This window comes from Oncorhynchus gorbuscha, linkage group LG05 (genome assembly GCF_021184085.1).
Source record: "Oncorhynchus gorbuscha isolate QuinsamMale2020 ecotype Even-year linkage group LG05, OgorEven_v1.0, whole genome shotgun sequence".
Lineage (NCBI taxonomy): Eukaryota > Metazoa > Chordata > Actinopteri > Salmoniformes > Salmonidae > Oncorhynchus > Oncorhynchus gorbuscha.
This window is the reverse complement of record NC_060177.1, coordinates 47,432,766-47,451,895: the sequence shown is the minus strand read 5'-3', so window position 1 is coordinate 47,451,895 and position 19,130 is coordinate 47,432,766. Positions and strand designations below refer to the sequence as shown.

Sequence of the window (19,130 nt, the reverse complement as noted above, 5' to 3'; positions counted from 1 at the left end):
CCAGGTCTTTCTTGTTGATCCCCCAGCATATCCTCAAAATATTCTGATGCTGTGAGCCGAGTGATCTTCTGGGAAGAACTGTGTTTTCTGGCAGTTTGATTCCAGTTGCCAGTCTGGGGTGAGGTAATGGATAGTGAAGCTGATGTAGGGTCGACCACCCCCGCTTTCACTAGTCCAGAGGTCAGTAGTTGCAGCAAACTGCTGACCTCGTGCCTTGAGACAGACTTTTTCCAACATCAGCTTTAACCTCGCTGTACAGGTTTGGGATTTCAGTCTTGGAAAATAATGCTTGTGATGGCACTTTGTAGTGAGGCACGGCAACTTTCAGCCTCGGAAAGCCAGGCCTCTCAACAATTTGAAATGGCGTCATGTCCTTGTGCAGACACACAATGCATACAGCAGCAGAACAACGTGTAGTGTTTTTACTAGAGTAGGTAACACTGAAAGCTTCAGATTACATTGACAAGCTATTTACAAAGTTAGACAGACAAACCATGACATTCTCCCCCAAATCATGCATTGAGCTAAAAGTTAACATAACTTTTATTCGCTAGCTTTTTCAAACAAAAATTTGCATCATGTAGTACAATCTCAAAAAAGTTCTGGGACACTGTAAAGTCCATGGAGAATAAGAGCACGTTCTCCCAGAGGCTAGGAAACACAGTCACTACCGATAAATCCACAATAATTGAGAATTTCAATAAGCATTTTTCTACTGGTTGGCCATGCTTTCCACTTGGCTACCCATACCCCTGTCAACAGGCCTGCGCTCCCCACAGTAACTCGTTCTCTCGTTCTTGAATTGTTTTGTTTAAATTGAACTGTTTATAAATGACACAACATAATGCCTTTATACTTGCAAAACAATTTTTATGCATTTCTTAATTAAAGTACTTAGGGTTTGCAAATTGTCTTGTCCCAGTAGTGATGTGTGGAGCTGTATTGAGATCTTTTGGGGATTTAGAAATATCTATTATTTTGAAATACTCGAAAGTGAACCAAAGTAGTTCATGTACAGTACAGATAGATAAAAACAAAGAAGGCTATTCAAATGAAAATAAATGTTATGTTTTGCTAAGTTGTATCTATTGGTGTTTTACCGCCTTGAAAATCAATAATTACAAAGAAATACAAAGACCTTAAGCATTCCCTCCAGCGGCACTGTTATCGCAGGAGGGTTCTATAGAAATAAAGGGACTAGCTATTCACACCTACATTTGAGGATTTACATTGATCATTTTGTGTGTCTAAATCCAATGTGTCATTGGTGTTACTCAATTTAAATGAATTTAAATCGTGAACAGAGTGGTTAATCATATCACTTCAGTAGAATATCTTTAAAGGGTTTAATGACCTTAGAATTGAGCATCTGTGGCCTCCATTTAAGATAATCCTCAGTAACCTAAAATAAGTCGTTAAGATACCATATAAGTTGATTTAGAATGGGAAGAGGTACCCAAATACATTATAATAACAAAAAAATATAAAATAAAAATAAAATATATATATATATATACACACATAGGAACACCAGCCCTTTCCATGACATAGACTTGACTAGGTGAATCCAGATGAAATAATCCCTTATTGATGTAAACGGTTAAAATCCACTTGAATCATTTGTCGATGAAGGGAAAGAGACAGGTTCAAGAATGATTTTCAAGCCTAGAGACAATTGAGACATAGATTGAGACATGGACCCCTGCTGTTTCCACAGAGTATGTTGCGTTGGTGCTGCAGATGCAAATGTACATGCCAGGTCACCCTCGAAAGAGTTCTCCAATACTGTGTTCATAACCATGTGGGAAGATGGTAATTACCATCAGCGCGGCCCACGCTTGGATTGCGTCCTACCTGACAGGTCGCTCCTACCAGGTGGCGTGGCGAGAATCTGTCTCCTCACCACGCGCTCTCACCACTGGTGTCCCCCAGGGCTCTGTTCTAGGCCCTCTCCTATTCTCGCTATACACCAAGTCACTTGGCTCTGTCATAACCTCACATGGTCTCTCCTATCATTGCTATGCAGACGACACACAATTAATCTTCTCCTTTCCCCCTTCTGATGACCAGGTGGCGAATCGCATCTCTGCATGTCTGGCAGACATATCAGTGTGGATGACGGATCACCACCTCAAGCTGAACCTCGGCAAGACGGAGCTGCTCTTCCTCCCGGGGAAGGACTGCCCGTTCCATGATCTCGCCATCATGGTTGACAACTCCATTGTGTCCTCCTCCCAGAGCGCTAAGAACCTTGGCGTGATCCTGGACAACACCCTGTCGTTCTCAACTAACATCAAGGCGGTGGCCCGTTCCTGTAGGTTCATGCTCTACAACATCCGCAGAGTACGACCCTGCCTCACACAGGAAGCGGCGCAGGTCCTAATCCAGGCACTTGTCATCTCCCGTCTGGATTACTGCAACTCGCTGTTGGCTGGGCTCCCTGCCTGTGCCATTAAACCCCTACAACTCATCCAGAACGCCGCAGCCCGTCTGGTGTTCAACCTTCCCAAGTTCTCTCACGTCACCCCGCTCCTCCGCTCTCTCCACTGGCTTCCAGTTGAAGCTCGCATCCGCTACAAGACCATGGTGCTTGCCTACGGAGCTGTGAGGGGAACGGCACCTCAGTACCTCCAGGCTCTGATCAGGCCCTACACCCAAACAAGGGCACTGCGTTCATCCACCTCTGGCCTGCTCGCCTCCCTACCACTGAGGAAGTACAGTTCCCGCTCAGCCCAGTCAAAACTGTTCGCTGCTCTGGCACCCCAATGGTGGAACAAACTCCCCCACGACGCCAGGACAGCGGAGTCAATCACCACCTTCCGGAGACACCTGAAACCCCACCTCTTTAAGGAATACCTAGGATAGGATAAAGTAATCCTTCTCACCCCCCTTAAAAGATTTAGATGCACTATTGATTGTAAAGTGGCTGTTCCACTGGATGTCATAAGGTGAATGCACCAATTTGTAAGTTGCTCTGGATAAGAGCGTCTGCTAAATGACTTAAATGTAAATGTAATGCAAATGTACCAGTTGTGAAGTGGTAAAAACCAGTTGGATGCGTTCATGTGCATTGAACCTTTTGAGAAATGCAGATTGGCTAATGAATAACAAGTTGTGTCAACCATAAACTGAAAGTACAGCTATCATGCTTGTAAACAAATTATGGCGTTTTAAAATCTTAATAGATTGCTTTTTACAAATGTTTTGTTACAATTAACTGCCGAAAATACTGTTATGGAGGTAATTTCCTTAGTAGGTGACCGTCAGAAGTCAGCATGTTGGAAAAGTTGGAGCTCAGGGATGATAGACAAGTTGTTGTACAGTAAATACCACCTCCCCATTTGGTTATGAATGCAATATAACCTCAAGGGTCTTTCGTGGTTAAATAAAGGTTAAATAAATACATAAAACATTTTAACTTGCAGAATGATGCATGGGGCCCTATCTTTGTATATACTCTACGTAGAAGTGCATAGGGAATTATTGTCAAATATTAACATCCTATCTTGAGCATTTACACCACAGGAGGTTGGTGGCACTTTAATTGGGGAGGACGGGCTCGTGGTAATGGCTGGAGTGAAATCAGTGGAATGTTATCAAATATTAAACACATGGTTTCCACGTGTGTGCTACCATTCCATTTGCTCTGTTCCAATCATTATTATGAGCTGTCCACCCTTCAACAGCCTCCACTGATTTGCATGTGTCTTTTTCCAAATATGTTCCTAAACAAATGTAGTCCTCTCTTCTGAGTGACCTGGTTTCCTATCAGTTTGGACCTAAGAACTAGGTGTGTGGCAATAATAAACTATATAGAACAAAAATATAAATGCAACATGAAACAATTTCAGTTACAGTTCAGATAAGGAAATCAGTCAACTGAAATAAATTCATTCGGCCCTAATCTATAGATTTCACATAACTGGGCAGGGGCGCAGCCAATCAGAATATTTTTCCCGCACAAAAAGGCTTTATAAAACAGAAATACTCCTGTTTCATCAGCTGACCGGGTGTCAGGTCTTAGACGATCCCGCAGGTGAAGAAGCCGGATGTGGAGATCCTAGGTTGGCCTGGATACACGTGGTCTGCGGTTGTGAGGCCGATTTGTTCTTATGGAACATTTCTGGGACCCTTTATTTTAGTTCAGCTCATGAAACATGGGAACAACACTTTACATTGTGCATTTATATTTTTGTTCAGTGCATATACTCTAATTAGAATTCCCGTCAAGTATTAATATGCTACCTTGTGCATTTACAAACATATATTTTTTTAAAGTCCCTAACCAAGAGATAACCACTACACTCAATGCCTACAATTCCTCGGAATTTGGGCACAGTGCATTTTTTCCATTCACGATATTGCAGGTTTTACTAGCCTATACAATTTCTTCCATTCCAGCCAAATGTCCTGCTTGCATGCGCCTACCCGATATCAAGGTGTTTTGGTACTTCCCTTATGCACTACGCTTTTCCAGGTGCTAACTTTTACTATACCACAGGTCAATATAGTTAGTCTAACTGTCTATCCTGCCCTCTAGCCACCATTCAGTGGCACCTAGCGGTAGGTGGATCGTTGGTCCAGATTTGCAATAGTCTAACTATCAATCATACCACACATAGAAGCATTCAACGCTGCATCAATTTTCAGGACAAACAGGAATAGCAGGTGGCAGCGGGGAGGCCAGCTGCATCATTGGACATGAAAGAACTCCCCTACTGATTTTGTTTGGGGACAATACAATTATCCTACCTAGACTAACCAACAACACTACAATGCAATGAGCAATGGCATTATTGTTTTCAGGTGAGTACAAAATTAAACTCTAGGCTGCAGTGGAAATGTCATTTGAATAACGTTGCAAAAGCCCTGAGATTTGAATGTTTCATATGCTCCTGGCAGGCCGTTATTCAGGAAATCTTAACGCAAGCTTAATGCCGGCTATTCCTCGCTCACCTCGAACCTAAAGCTTCATTATAGTCAAAATATTTGTCATTGAACTTTTAAAATGTACGACCTTTTATATGTGGCATAAACACAACCAGTCACAATGCTTTTAATCTGATTTGGCTACTTCAAAAGTCTCCTGCAGGAAAAAAGAATTCCAGCATCCTCAACATTAACCAGGTTTTCAACAAACCTTTTTATGCAAGTAAAATACATGTTGGATAAAAATGTAGACAAAATACAATACACTAAACAAGGTGGGATCTGTTTGTGTGTAAAATGTATTATGCGAAAAATGGCGGTAGAAACGCTTATGCGCAAATGCTGATATAATAACCATCATATTGAAATAAACTTGTAGTCACATGATATGTTGTGTCGTCTCCCAGTACGACTCGGGAAAGCATGGAGTTTATTAGGCTACAGCTTAAATAAATGATGATGAACTTCACAGGGTGGTGAAAGTGCAAGGTGATGAGTTTGATGCTCGTTTCAATAAATATCAAAGGTCTTTCTCTGGTGACAATATGATGATCAATGCTTGACTGCCATTTGACAAATAACAATTCTTACACTTTCGTCCATAATAATCATGTAGCCTATACCCTCAATGTATCTGCGATACCAGAGTAGGCACATTCGCTATACCTATGCAAAAGAAATGTGACAAATCAAGGCCTAGAGTTAAAAATGCAATGGAAACCCATTTAACTTGTCGTTTTTTTATTTTGGTACATGGGAATTTAACCTCAACATTTATTTGTTATGTGCACTACGTATTTACGCAAAGTCAATTACATAGAAAAACAACTCTGATGGGAAAATGCGCGTTTTGTTTTTATGCAGATTATAGAATATTCGCATGAAAATCTTTCCCCAATTGGATGGAATTGACACCCTAGACTGTGGCAAGTGCACTAATCCAGTGGCAAACAACCTTTTAAGAATTGTACTTAAAACTGTTAGATATGTCCACCAGAATAATACCAGAGCCGGACACTCTAATATTCATTGTTTTAAATCTAAAAGTCTATCTGGTAAGAACACTTTTATATACCGGAGTTATTGAGTGGAACAAACTACCACAGCAACTCAAAGCCATACCAACAATAAACACTTTTAAAAAATGTCAAAAAAGCTGGCTAATGTGTGAAAAGTATAACATTTTGCCTGCATCTATGTAAGTGTATATGTAGTTGTGTAAAAATAGGGACCTCATTGCAACCCGGGTCACTTTTTTACTGCCAAATAAAATCAATTAATCCAAAATGTGCAACAGCCAATTGACAAATGGAAAGAGACATGTTACAAAACGCCAAAATGTTTAATGACATTCTGAGATTGTCAAGCGAACTTTTTGATTCTCCATCGGCCTACAAGGTAGGGAGGGATTTATTTTGTGTTTGTCGAGATTGACAGTATTTACTGCGGTGTTGAAAATGCAAACCATGATACTGAAACGCCCAAAGTCGGTATGCTTTGTTTATTGGTTGTGTTGTGCATTGGCACAGAAACCTGTCGGTGGAAAATTCATTCCATATATTTTAATATAATGAGAAATATGGTATCAAAATGTTTTTAAAAAATCAGATTCCTCTTGTTGATCATTGTCTGTAGCCAGCTCCGATCATAGTGTAAGCCCTAATGAAACAGGCAGGGAGCTAGTCCGTGGTGGTCGACAAGCACTCAACCTTCAAGGCCTGTAGCCCTGTGTGGCATCGACAGTGGTACAAAAGCATGCTGAAGTGGCAAAGTCTATATCCACGCTTATAAACACAGGGTCACTACAGCTATTATTTGTGGTCATGAACATTATTTTGAGTTAACTCTATGAGTGGGCAGAGTGTGCAATGTTTTTTTTTTACAGTACAAGAGAAAGGTCATTTGAAAATATGTTTACTTTGGAGGGGGGTGCATTTTCTTTGACACCACCCCACCCTCTAGTACATTTCAAACTGTCCCTTAGTTTTATCAAATAATTTCCCAAATAATCTTGACAGTCCTTTCGTAACGTAATAATACTGTATATCCAAGACAATCCAGTCTTGATTAAACAGAGCCTACTACACTGATGCGTTGAAGTATTAAAAACATCCTTGGCCATTTCAACATAACATTTCAAGCCTTAAAAAAGGGGCAATCTGGGAGTGGCACATACATTTTTGGTCAACAAATTAATGATATATAGCAATTGATTATTGAAAAATATTACTTAAAAGCCTCATGAGCTTAGTTAAACTGTCTTACCCCATCAGAACCCAAAATAAGCCTTTTTACTCCATTGTTTGTAAACAATGTGATTGTAAACAAACACTGTACCACTTTTAAGGAAAACATTCATTTTGATCTAATATATGGTTAGTCTCTGTATCCATAGATCAGTCTATGAATTTGAGAATGGTTACATTTCTCCAGCACCATCCATCAACAGTTTACCAAAACAATTGCATGGTTAGCCGTTTTGTTATTGTTTGAGTCTCAGATTGCCTCTTTAAAATGGAGTGTACTCCATATACTGATATGTCACTGAGCAAACCCTTTCTTATTTTCTTCAGTATGCACAGCAGGAAATTACAAAACCAACTTCCATTGTTTAAAAGTTTGAGTGGTAATTCCTATTTGCAACTATCTTTAAAAAAATGGCATCTTGTGGTTTCCAATGCTTCAAATGATGACAGTGGTTTGCCCAACGGTTGGTGGGCTGACAACTACATAGGAAAGCTGAATGAAAACTGTAAGAATGTTCCTGAAAGGTTGCTAAAATCTTGGAGTGGGGAACATAAGTCCTAAGGCTCTATAGTCTCAGTGCTGGAGAAAGGGGAGAGGAGTCAGGGGCCAGGAGAGAGTGCAAGACAAGCCTCAGAAGTATACTTCAAGCCAACAGGATCAGGCATCCAGGGACTGGTAGCCACCTCTCCTGACTTTACACGTGATCACACACACACTGAGCGTCCCGAAAATCTGAAAGGAAAGGACAAAGAAATGCAGTAAAATTCAGTACAGAGTAAATTGTCTGGCACCAAAGATTAAAGTAGATTCACAAAAAAAAGTCCCACTATCCCAATTCTGTCCCCAAGACTTTCAAAGCCCAATAATTTTGGGGTGAAAGGGGGGGGGTTGTGCCTGGCCTCAAGAGGTGGAAACACAAAAGCATGTAGCTTCAGGCCAAACACCGGTGCAAAACCTGATATTGGAAATGCAACATAATAAATGAAATGTTAAGTCAGAGGACAGCCAGGTACAGTACCTTGAAGATGGCAAATCCAAGGATGACCAGCAAGGCATAACTCATCACATCCTGAAGGAGCTGTTCCAGCATACCCTCACAACCCTAGAGAGACACACACACACACACACACACACACACGAGTAAGGACTAACAAATATAAATACAGAAAAGTTGAAGAAATGATCGCGCTCTCCTCAGCCGATTTGAGCAAGACCTTTAAACAGGTCAACATTCACAAGGCCGCAGGGCCAGATTAATTACGACACATACTTTGAGCAAGCGCTGACCAACTGGCAAGTGTCTTCACTGACATTTTCAATATCTCCCTGTCTAAGTCTAATACCAACATGTTCCAAGCAGACCACCCAAGAACACTAAGGTAACCTGCCTAATTGACTATCGACCATTAGCACTCACGAGGTGCTTTGAAAGGCTGGTCATGGCTCACATCAACACCATTATCCCAGAAACCCTAGACCCACTCCAATTTGCACAACGTTCTAACAGATCCACAGGTGATGCAATCTTTATTTCACCCCACACTGCCCTTTCCCACCTGGACAAAAGGAACACCTATGTCAGAATGATATTCATTGACTACAGCTCAGCGTTCAACACCATAGTGCCCTCAAAGCTCATCACTAAGCTAAGGACCCTGGAACTAAACACCTCCCTCTGCAACTGGATCCTGGACTTCCTGACAAGACGCCCCAAGATGGTAAAGGGAGGTAACAACACATCCGCCACACTGATCCTCAACACGGGAGCCCCTCAGGGGTGCGTGCTCAGTCCCCTCCTGTACTCCCTGTTCACTCATGACTGCAAGGCCAGGCACAATTCCAACACCATCATTAAGTTTGCCAATGACACAACAGTGGTAGGCCTGATCACCAACAACGAGACAGCCTATAGAGAGCAGGTCAGAGACCTGGCCGTGTGGTGCCAGGACAACAACCTCTCCCTCAATGTGATCAAGACTAAGGAAATTATTGTGGATTACAGGAAAAGGAGGACCGAGCACGTCCCCATTCTCATGGACGGGGCTGTAGTTGAGCAGGTTGAGAGCTTCAAGTTCCTTGGTGTCCACATCACCAACATTTACATTTACATTTAAGTCATTTAGCAGACGCTCTTATCCAGAGCGACTTACAAATTGGTGCATTCGCCTTATGACATCCAGTGGAACAGTCACTTTACAATAGTGCATCTAAATCATAAAGGGGTGAGAGGGAATACTTATCCTATCCTAGGTATTCCTTAAAGAGGTGGGGTTTCAGGTGTCTCCGGAAGGTGGTGATTGACTCCGCTGTCCTGGCGTCGTGAGGGAGTTTGTTCCACCATTGGGGGGCCAGAGCAGCGAACAGTTTTGACTGGGCTGAGCGGGAGCTGTACTTCCTCAGTGGTAGGGAGGCGAGCAGGCCAGAGGTGGATGAACGCAGTGCCCTTGTTTGGGTGTAGGGCCTGATCAGAGCCTGGAGGTACTGAGGTGCCGTTCCCCTCACAGCTCCGTAGGCAAGCACCATGGTCTTGTAGCGGATGCAAGCTTCAACTGGAAGCCAGTGGAGAGAACGGAGGAGCGGGGTGACGTGAGAGAACTTGGGAAGGTTGAACACCAGACGGGCTGCGGCGTTCTGGATGAGTTGAAGGGGTTTAATGGCACAGGCAGGGAGCCGAGCCAACAGCGAGTTGCAATAATCCAGACGGGAGATGACAAGTGCCTGGATTAGTACCTGTGCTGCTTCCTGTGTGAGGCAGGGTCGTACTCTGCGGATGTTGTAGAGCATAAACCTACTGGAACGGGCCACCGCCTTGATGTTGGTTGAGAACGACAGGGTGTTGTCCAGGATCACGCCAAGGTTCTTAGCGCTCTGGGAGGAGGACACAATGGAGTTGTCAACCGTGATGGCGAGATCATGGAACGGGCAGTCCTTCCCCGGGAGGAAGAGCAGCTCCGTCTTGCCGAGGTTCAGCTTGAGGTGGTGATCCGTCATCCACACTGATATGTCTGCCAGACATGCAGAGATGCGATTCGCCACCTGGTCATCAGAAGGGGGAAAGGAGAAGATTAGTTGTGTGTCGTCTGCATAGCAATGATAGGAGAGACCATGTGAGGTTATGACAGAGCCAAGTGACTTGGTGTATAGCGAGAATAGGAGAGGGCCTAGAACAGAGCCCTGGGGGACACCAGTGGTGAGAGCGCGTGGTGAGGAGACAGATTCTCGCCACGCCACCTGGTAGGAGCGACCTGTCAGGTAGGACGCAATCCAAGCGTGGGCCGCGCCGGAGATGCCCAACTCTGAGAGGGTGGAGAGGAGGATCTGATGGTTCACAGTATCGAAGGCAGCCGATAGATCTAGAAGGATGAGAGCAGAGGAGAGAGAGTTAGCTTTAGCAGTGCGGAGCGCCTCCGTGATACAGAGAAGAGCAGTCTCAGTTGAATGACTAGTCTTGAAACCTGACTGATTTGGATCAAGAAGGTCATTCAGAGAGAGATAGCGGGAGAGCTGGCCAAGGACGGCACGTTCAAGAGTTTTGGAGAGAAAAGAAAGAAGGGATACTGGTCTGTAATTGTTGACATCGGAGGGATCGAGTGTAGGTTTTTTCAGAAGGGATGCAACTCTCGCTCTCTTGAAGACGGAAGGGACGTAGCTAGCGGTCAGGGATGAGTTGATGAGCGAGGTGAGGTAAGGGAGAAGGTCTCCGGAAATGGTTTGGAGAAGAGGGGAGGGGATAGGGTCAAGCGGGCAGGTTGTTGGGCGGCCGGCCGTCACAAGACGCGAGATTTCATCTGGAGAGAGAGGGGAGAAAGAGGTCAGAGCACAGGGTAGGGCAGTGTGAGCAGAACCAGCGGTGTCGTTTGACTTAGCAAACGAAGATCGGATGTCGTCGACCTTCTTTTCAAAATGGTTGACGAAGTCGTCTGCAGAGAGGGAGGAGAGGGGGGAGGAGGATTCAGGAAGGAGGAGAAGGTGGCAAAGAGCTTCCTAGGGTTAGAGGCAGATGCTTGGAATTTAGCGTGGTAGAAAGTGGCTTTAGCAGCAGAGACAGAGGAGGAAAATGTAGAGAGGAGGGAGTGAAAGGATGCCAGGTCCGCAGGGAGGCGAGTTTTCCTCCATTTCCGCTCGGCTGCCCGGAGCCCTGTTCTGTGAGCTCGCAATGAGTCATCGAGCCACGGAGCGGGAGGGGAGGACCGAGCCGGCCTGGAGGATAGGGGACATAGAGAGTCAAAGGATGCAGAGAGGGTGGAGAGGAGGGTTGAGGAGGCAGAATCAGGAGATAGGTTGGAGAAGGTTTGAGCGGAGGGAAGAGATGATAGGATGGAAGAGGAGAGAGTAGCGGGGGAGAGAGAGCGAAGGTTGGGACGGCGCGATACCATCCGAGTAGGGGCAGTGTGGGAGGTGTTGGATGAGAGCGAGAGGGAAAAGGATACAAGGTAGTGGTCGGAGACTTGGAGGGGAGTTGCAATGAGGTTAGTGGAAGAACAGCATCTAGTAAAGATGAGGTCGAGCGTATTGCCTGCCTTGTGAGTAGGGGGGAAGGTGAGAGGGTGAGGTCAAAAGAGGAGAGGAGTGGAAAGAAGGAGGCAGAGAGGAATGAGTCAAAGGTAGACGTGGGGAGGTTAAAGTCGCCCAGAACTGTGAGAGGTGAGCCGTCCTCAGGAAAGGAGCTTATCAAGGCATCAAGCTCATTGATGAACTCTCCGAGGGAACCTGGAGGGCGATAAATGATAAGGATGTTAAGCTTGAAAGGGCTGGTAACTGTGACAGCATGGAATTCAAAGGAGGCGATAGACAGATGGGTAAGGGGAGAAAGAGAGAATGACCACTTGGGAGAGATGAGGATCCCGGTGCCACCACCCCGCTGACCAGAAGCTCTCGGGGTGTGCGAGAACACGTGGGCGGACGAAGAGAGAGCAGTAGGAGTAGCAGTGTTGTCTGTGGTGATCCATGTTTCCGTTAGTGCCAAGAAGTCGAGGGACTGGAGGGAGGCATAGGCTGAGATGAACTCTGCCTTGTTGACCGCAGATCGGCAGTTCGAGGCTACCGGAGACCTGGAACTCCACGTGGGTCGTGCGCGCTGGGACCACCAGATTAGGGTGGCCGCGGCCACGCGGTGTGGAGCGTTTGTATGGTCTGTGCAGAGAGGAGAGAACAGGGATAAACAGACACATAGTTGACAGGCTACAGAAGAGGCTACGCTAATGCAAAGGAGATTGGAATGACAAGTGGACTACACGTCTCGAATGTTCAGAAAGTTAAGCTACGTAGCAAGAATCTTATTGACTAAAATGATTAAAAATTATACAGTACTGCTGAAGTAGGCTAGCTGGCAGTGGGTGCGTTGTTGACACTACACTAATCAAGTCGTTCCGTTGAGTGTAATAGTTTCTGCAGTGCTGCTATTCGGGGGCTAGCTGGCTAGCTAGTAGTGTTGTTTACGTTACATTGCGTTAAAAGAACGACAATAGCTGGCTAGCTAACCTAGAAAATCGCTCTAGACTACACAATTATCTTTGATACAAAGACGGCTATGTAGCTAGCTATGTAGCTAGCTACGATCAAACAAATCAAACCGTTGTACTGTAATGAAATGAAAATGTGATACTACCTGTGAATGCGACCGGGTTGTTGAGTTCTATTCAGTAGACGTTGGCTAGCTAGCAGAGTCTCCTACGTTAAGGACGACAAATAGCTGGCTAGCTAACCTCGGTAAATTAAGATAATCACTCTAAGACTACACACTCTAAACCTAAACAACACAATTATCTTGGATACGAAGATACGAAGACAGCAAAGACAGCTATGTAGCTAGCTAACACTACACTAATCAAGTCGTTCAGTTGAGTGTAATAGTTTTCCAGTGCAGCTAATCAGTGGACGTTAGCTAGCTGGCTAGTGAAGACTACGTTAGGACGGCGAAATACGATAATTACGCAATTATCTTTGATACAAAGACGGCTATGTAGCTAGCTGAGAAGAAATTGCTAAGATTAGACAAATCAAACCGTTGTGCTATAATGAAATATAATGAAATGTAATGAAAAAGTTATACTACCTGCGGGAGCGAAGTGGGATGCGACCACTCGCTCCAAACCGGAAGCACAAACTAACATGGTCCAAGCACACCAAGACAGTCGTGAAGAGGGCACGACAAAACCTATTCCCCTTCAGGAGACCGAAAAGATTTGGTATGGGTCCTCAGATCCTCAAAAAGGTTCTACAGCTGCACCATCGAGAGCATCCTGGACGGGTTGCATCACTGCCTGGTATGGCAACTGCTCGGCCTGCAACCGCAAGGCACTACAGAGGGTAGTGCGTATGGCCCAGTACATCACTGGGGCCAAGCTTCCAGCCATCCAGGACCTCTAAACCAGGCAGTGTCATAGGAAGGCCCTTAAAATTGTCAAAGACTCCAGCCACCCTAGTCATAGACGGTTCTCTCTGCTACCGCATGGCAAGAGGTACCCGGGGCACCAAGTCTAGGTCCAAGAGGCTTCCAAACAGCTACTACCCCCAAGCCATAAGACTCCTGAACATCTAAACAAATGGCGAACCCCCCCCCCCCCCCATCCCTTTTATACTGCTGCTACTCTGTTATTAAAGTGACTATGCATAGATAATAACTACCTACATATACATATTACCTTGACACCGGTGCCCCCACACATTGAATCTGTACCGGTACCCCCTGTATATAACCTTGCTATTGTTATTTTACTGCTGCTCTTTAATTATTTGTTACTTTTATAATGTTTTTTTTAAAGGTATTTTTTAATTTTTAACTGCATTTTTGGCTAAGGGCTTGTAGTAAGCATTTCACTTTAAGGTCTACACCTGTTGTATTCGGCACATGTGACAAATACAATTTGATTTGATATGATTAAGACGGACTATCAAAAATGTATCAAAGGCCAGTCATGCTTTGCATTTTTGTAAAGTAAGGTTTTGGGGAGGGCAAACTGATCCTAGATCTCTGCCTAAAGGCTACATCTCCCCAGCGAGTTAAGTTAGCTTAAGAGGTAGCATTAGTTAGACGTTTACTGAATTGATCCATACCCGGGTATTGAGCAGGTCTAGCTGGTCCAGTTTGCCTGTACATTCTGTGTTGTTCCCTTTACAACAGGAGACGGGCACAGCGTTGTTAATGCTGCTGAACCAGGGGTTGGTGGTCCAGTTCAGGTAGGTCTGCACTCCACAGCACTGCAACTGTATACAGAGAGAAGAAGAATGCTTGGTAGTTTCATACCATAGCGACTTAATGTGGTTCATGTGTAGACTTATTTATAGGTCCTAAACCAGCTCCAAGCTGGCAAAAGCCTAGTTTCCTGTATCATGTAATCTTTGTGCAAGCCAATTATATATATATATATATATATATATATACACACACACACACACACACTAGGCACGGTTTTAAAGCCACTCAACTTTCATTTTAGTGCTCCCCCACAATTGTAAAAAAGCTACAGAAATGCATTTATTAATTTCTACATTAGTTTTTGCCACATTTATTATATTAGACACCTTAATGCATCATTTTTTATTATATTATGAGAGCTTAAAACACATGTATTTTTATAGCATTTTCCTTAATGTATCATTTTTTAGAGAGTACTAATGTTATCGTCAACAAACAAAAAAATACTTAAATGCATGTGATTCTGTCCTTGAGACATTTAATTGAAATACAGTAGAATTCCATTCATTCCTAGCAGGTTGACATTTATTGTCATGAGTCTTGCCCTGGATGCAGAACAGAGCAGTCAGCTGCAAAGTCAAAATTGGCCATATCATAAAAATGTATGAAAACAAAAATTCACTTTTTGATCTTAATTTAAGGCATTAGGGTTAGCAGTGTGGTTAAGTTTAGGGTTACAGTTCAAATCAGATTTTATGACTGTGGCTCTGCCAGCTAGTGACCACTCTGCAGAGCTGCCTCCAGTACACGAGTCATCTCAATAAATGCTAACCTGCTTATACCTATGGGGGACTGCCCCTTCTGAGGAGTACCAACACGGTTGACCGGTGTCTTCAAAACCTCTCATTAGCCAATACATAGACAGCATCAGAAATCTAGTGCCAACCGGTGCTTGCTAGCACCAGAGAGGTTTAAAAATCAAGAGACTGAACATGCGATTTCTTCTTGTAACGCCCGCAACAAAGACTCAGACCACCATCAACGGGAGAGTGGCAAATTTCTCCACGAGGTCGGCCTATTTACAGGAAGTAGTCGCACATTGAGAATCTCGGTTTCAATCCTAGTAAGCCCCTGCTCGCTCAGAGATGGCATGATACTGACCTGAGACTGCAAGTAATCCACAGCCTGGGTGTCAGAGTTCTGACCATCATACTTCAGGAACACATCACTCATTGTCCGCTCCAAGTCCCCTTTTATCTGTAAAGATGAGGTATACAAACCTAAACCTATGTCTATTCAAATACTGCGCTGATACTCCACACATGTAATACACCTGCACAAATTGAATACGCAGTGTATTATTTTATTGTAACCTATGAGACAAATGTGGAATTCACTCACCCTTCTTTGGTAGATGATCCCATACACTAGAGCAGTGACCTCTGCTGCAAAGATAGCCAGGATAACCAGCAGGAACTGGAAGGAGAGAGACAATAAATCAGCAAGGAGAACGAGAACAAGGGGCGCAGCAGGACCTCAACACAAAGATCCACAAAGAGCGTACAATGTATCAGGGTTGGGGTCAATTCCAAATGTAAACTAAATTACAATTTAAAAAATGAATTGAAAAGCATTGAAGTGACTTGGAATTACAGTGTACGTCCTGAATTGACCACAATTCTAATAGAATTGACCCCAACCCTGCAGTGTATGCCTCCCAAATGGCACCCTATTCCATATGTAGGGCATAGGGTGCCATTTGGCACACACAAGTGTTATTACGAAAGGCCTGGCTGGCTGCACCACCAGTCTCTCCTTTCACCATCACCAAGGTGTCTGAGGCTTATACTCACAAAGCTAAGGCCCACTTTGGATTCTCTCAGGGTGGCGTAGCAGCCCACGGTCCCGATGATGAACATCACCACTCCCACAGGTATGATGATGCCTGCCGAGATGAACGTGTACTTATCCTGCAGGAAGTTGTCAAAGTTGCTGTAGCTCTTGATCACATAAGAGCCTACATAGACAAGGGCACCCCCCGCAGTCTAGAGTGAAGAACACAACAACATGAGCACTTTATACAGCTAATCAAGGTAGTGTTGCCTATTTTCCACACGTCGCCAGAATTGTGCACGTGCACACTCCCAATCATGGATTTAAAAGCATAGGATTGGTGTAAGCATTGGCTGAAGGGAGTTTCCACCATTAAATCCATTTCACAAAGTATGAAAGCGCACTCTTCTGGAGAAGGGTGGACAATTGGGACGCAACATAGGTGAGGCCAACTCATACAGCTGCAGAATTGTCCTACGAATTGCAGTGTATATAGTCAACTCTCAGGTCATTATAGAAGTCATCTCTAAAACAATCATTGAATACTTGGTTATTGCGCAAGGTATCTAAAGAGATAGATTTTTTCAAAAACAAGGGATTCAGAATGCCCTTGGTGGCTGCCTTTAGCAGTTCTCTTTAGCTTTCTTTCTCTCAAACCCACTGGAGGTTTATTCAGAGTTTAAATGAACATTTCATCCACATTACATATTGGTTTCCTTACCCTGTAAACAGTCGAAGGACAAGGTAAGACAGGAATCCATGCTTTGGTTTTGTTCACCTGACCACTGTCTCCACATTTTTGTGATCAGGTGGTGAGCTGCTCATTGCCTAATATTCCTTTAGATTCAAAGCTCCAGGGCACATGACCCGTTTTCCCTCACAATGAGTCATGAGATCCACCACCAGCCCACCCCGAGTAGAACGCACACACTCCACCACCACCCCCCAATCCTTCCAGGGACATGTGCCTCAGATGAGTGGAAAAAAAATAAAGAACCACAGACTGTAGGTTTCAATTTCTTGTTATTTTGTAAAATCGTCAACGTCTAACTAACATTAGACCAGATTACCTTCTGCATTGGACGCATTGCTTGATTTAGAAATTCTATAGAATTAGATTTGAACAACAGGGGGGGGCGGGAACAAGGACCGGAAAACATCCAGGGCATTTTTTCTAACACATATGCCCATTTTTTTAACCCCCATACCGGCCCAGAAATGGTAATTCTGCATTAAAATAACAAACTATTTAGACAGGCCCACTTGGCTAAAGATGGACCTGCCCATCTGACATTTGCCAGAACTCACCTAGCTAGTCTGTCCCTGGATTAATTTCCAATTGACAATTGTGGTGTGGTTGGTGTCACATACGTGCAGTGTCGATCAACCTCATCTCAGAGGATTTCGTAACTTTCTGTACGTAAATCAAGACACTACATTTAGTATATAAATGAAATCTTAGGTTTGGTTTATATGTATTAATTTGTGGAAGTCCATCACTCATTTAGTATGACTTACTGAATTACAATTCATATTATGTTACACATTTGCAAAAGGTACAATATGCTACGAATTTGCAAAACAGATTATTTGTTATGAATTCTAGGTTAAAGGTTAGGGTTAGCTAACATGCTAAGTAGTTGAAAATAGTGGGAAAAATGCTAATTAGCTCAAATTGGCCGTGATGAGATCAGAACTCATGCCTTTGGGTTGCTAGACGTTCGTACCCACCCTTCCCGCCAACCAACCACCCTACTTTCGTTTTTGCCTTATGTAACCATACCAAAGGTAACATATCATACAAATGTGGATGTCCTAGATTTACGTTTACTATATCTCGTTTATGAGACCAGGCTGTGTTGATATGCACCTGGAAGTAGGTCCACTTCAGAGACTTTTGAGAATGAGTATACTGCGAGTAAGGAGATGTTGAAATTTACGCATAAATACAAACCAAGAAGAATAATTCCTTCCTCTAACCTGTTGGTAATGTTCAATAAGTCATGCACATTATTTAATCACGATTTGAAATCGTTATTAGATACCGTACAGGCCATAACATTCAACAACCTACCATGTCCATTGCCCAACCAGAGGTTTCGTTTCACCAAAAACTGCTCACCATAGAGGAATTTAGATCAGTGGAAATAAGTCGACACAGAAATCAAAGGAGCAACAGAAAGTCGACCAAACACTTACCCAAAATATTAAACTTAGAAGCAAAATGACTATTTTCGATGTAACAATTCCGCAATCCATGTTGATATGGTGGTGGGGAGCCTTTCAGCTGGTCTCTGTTCTGATTATAAGGGGGTTCTGACTGCTTTGAGCATGAGTGGCTTGCTGACACATGATCACATACGTGTAGAAGAGCATACCGCGCACAGTTCATGTAGGGGTCCTAATGCCGACCCTTTACAATTGTATTGCTCCATGGCTACGTTTAGACAGGCAGCCCCAATTCTATTCTTTTTTTCGACTAATTTGTATTTTATCACATCAGATCTTTTCCAGAGCTGATCTAAATGGTCAAAAGACAGTCATTTCAGTCAGTTGTATTTTATTTGAACTGTAGTTATTTGCATTAATTTCATTTTGATAATCTAAAATCAAACATATATTCCATGCACATGATTGTTTGGGGTCCAGATTATGGTTCGATTACATCCTTTGCAACGACTTCCCTAATAATTCTGTTCACATGGACATATCTGACATGCAGAAAGTCGCCAAACAAAAGACACGTTCTACCAAAGTGACCATGTTATTTTTGTGAAGACGATTTGATTCTGAGTTCGGACATATAACGTTCCTATATGAAAACTATTTCTAAAATGCATACTTTCAGTTTTTCCCGAACTCACTTCACTCCGCAAAAGAAGCACGCTGCCAGTGCAAGCACATCCACAGATCAAATATACCTATGTGACTCTGATTAAGGCGTTTACGTGCCCTAATAATTCGAAAGATTGTGCAAGATTGG

At 43.6% G+C, this 19,130-nt stretch overlaps 1 protein-coding gene across 1 annotated transcript; it reads right to left on the bottom strand.

Annotated features, from left to right (window-relative positions):
• Positions 1 to 6,415: 6,415 nt before the first annotated feature.
• LOC124035981 (tetraspanin-36-like) lies at positions 6,416 to 18,504 on the bottom strand. Its single transcript, XM_046350001.1, has 7 exons — positions 18,347 to 18,504; positions 16,168 to 16,359; positions 15,716 to 15,790; positions 15,476 to 15,571; positions 14,233 to 14,382; positions 8,195 to 8,278; positions 6,416 to 7,908 (listed from the first exon to the last, which is right to left on the bottom strand). Exons 1-7 carry the CDS (start codon positions 18,404 to 18,406, stop codon positions 7,834 to 7,836), a joined length of 732 nt encoding a protein of 243 aa, XP_046205957.1. The 5' UTR covers positions 18,407 to 18,504; the 3' UTR covers positions 6,416 to 7,833.
• Positions 18,505 to 19,130: the final 626 nt, after the last annotated feature.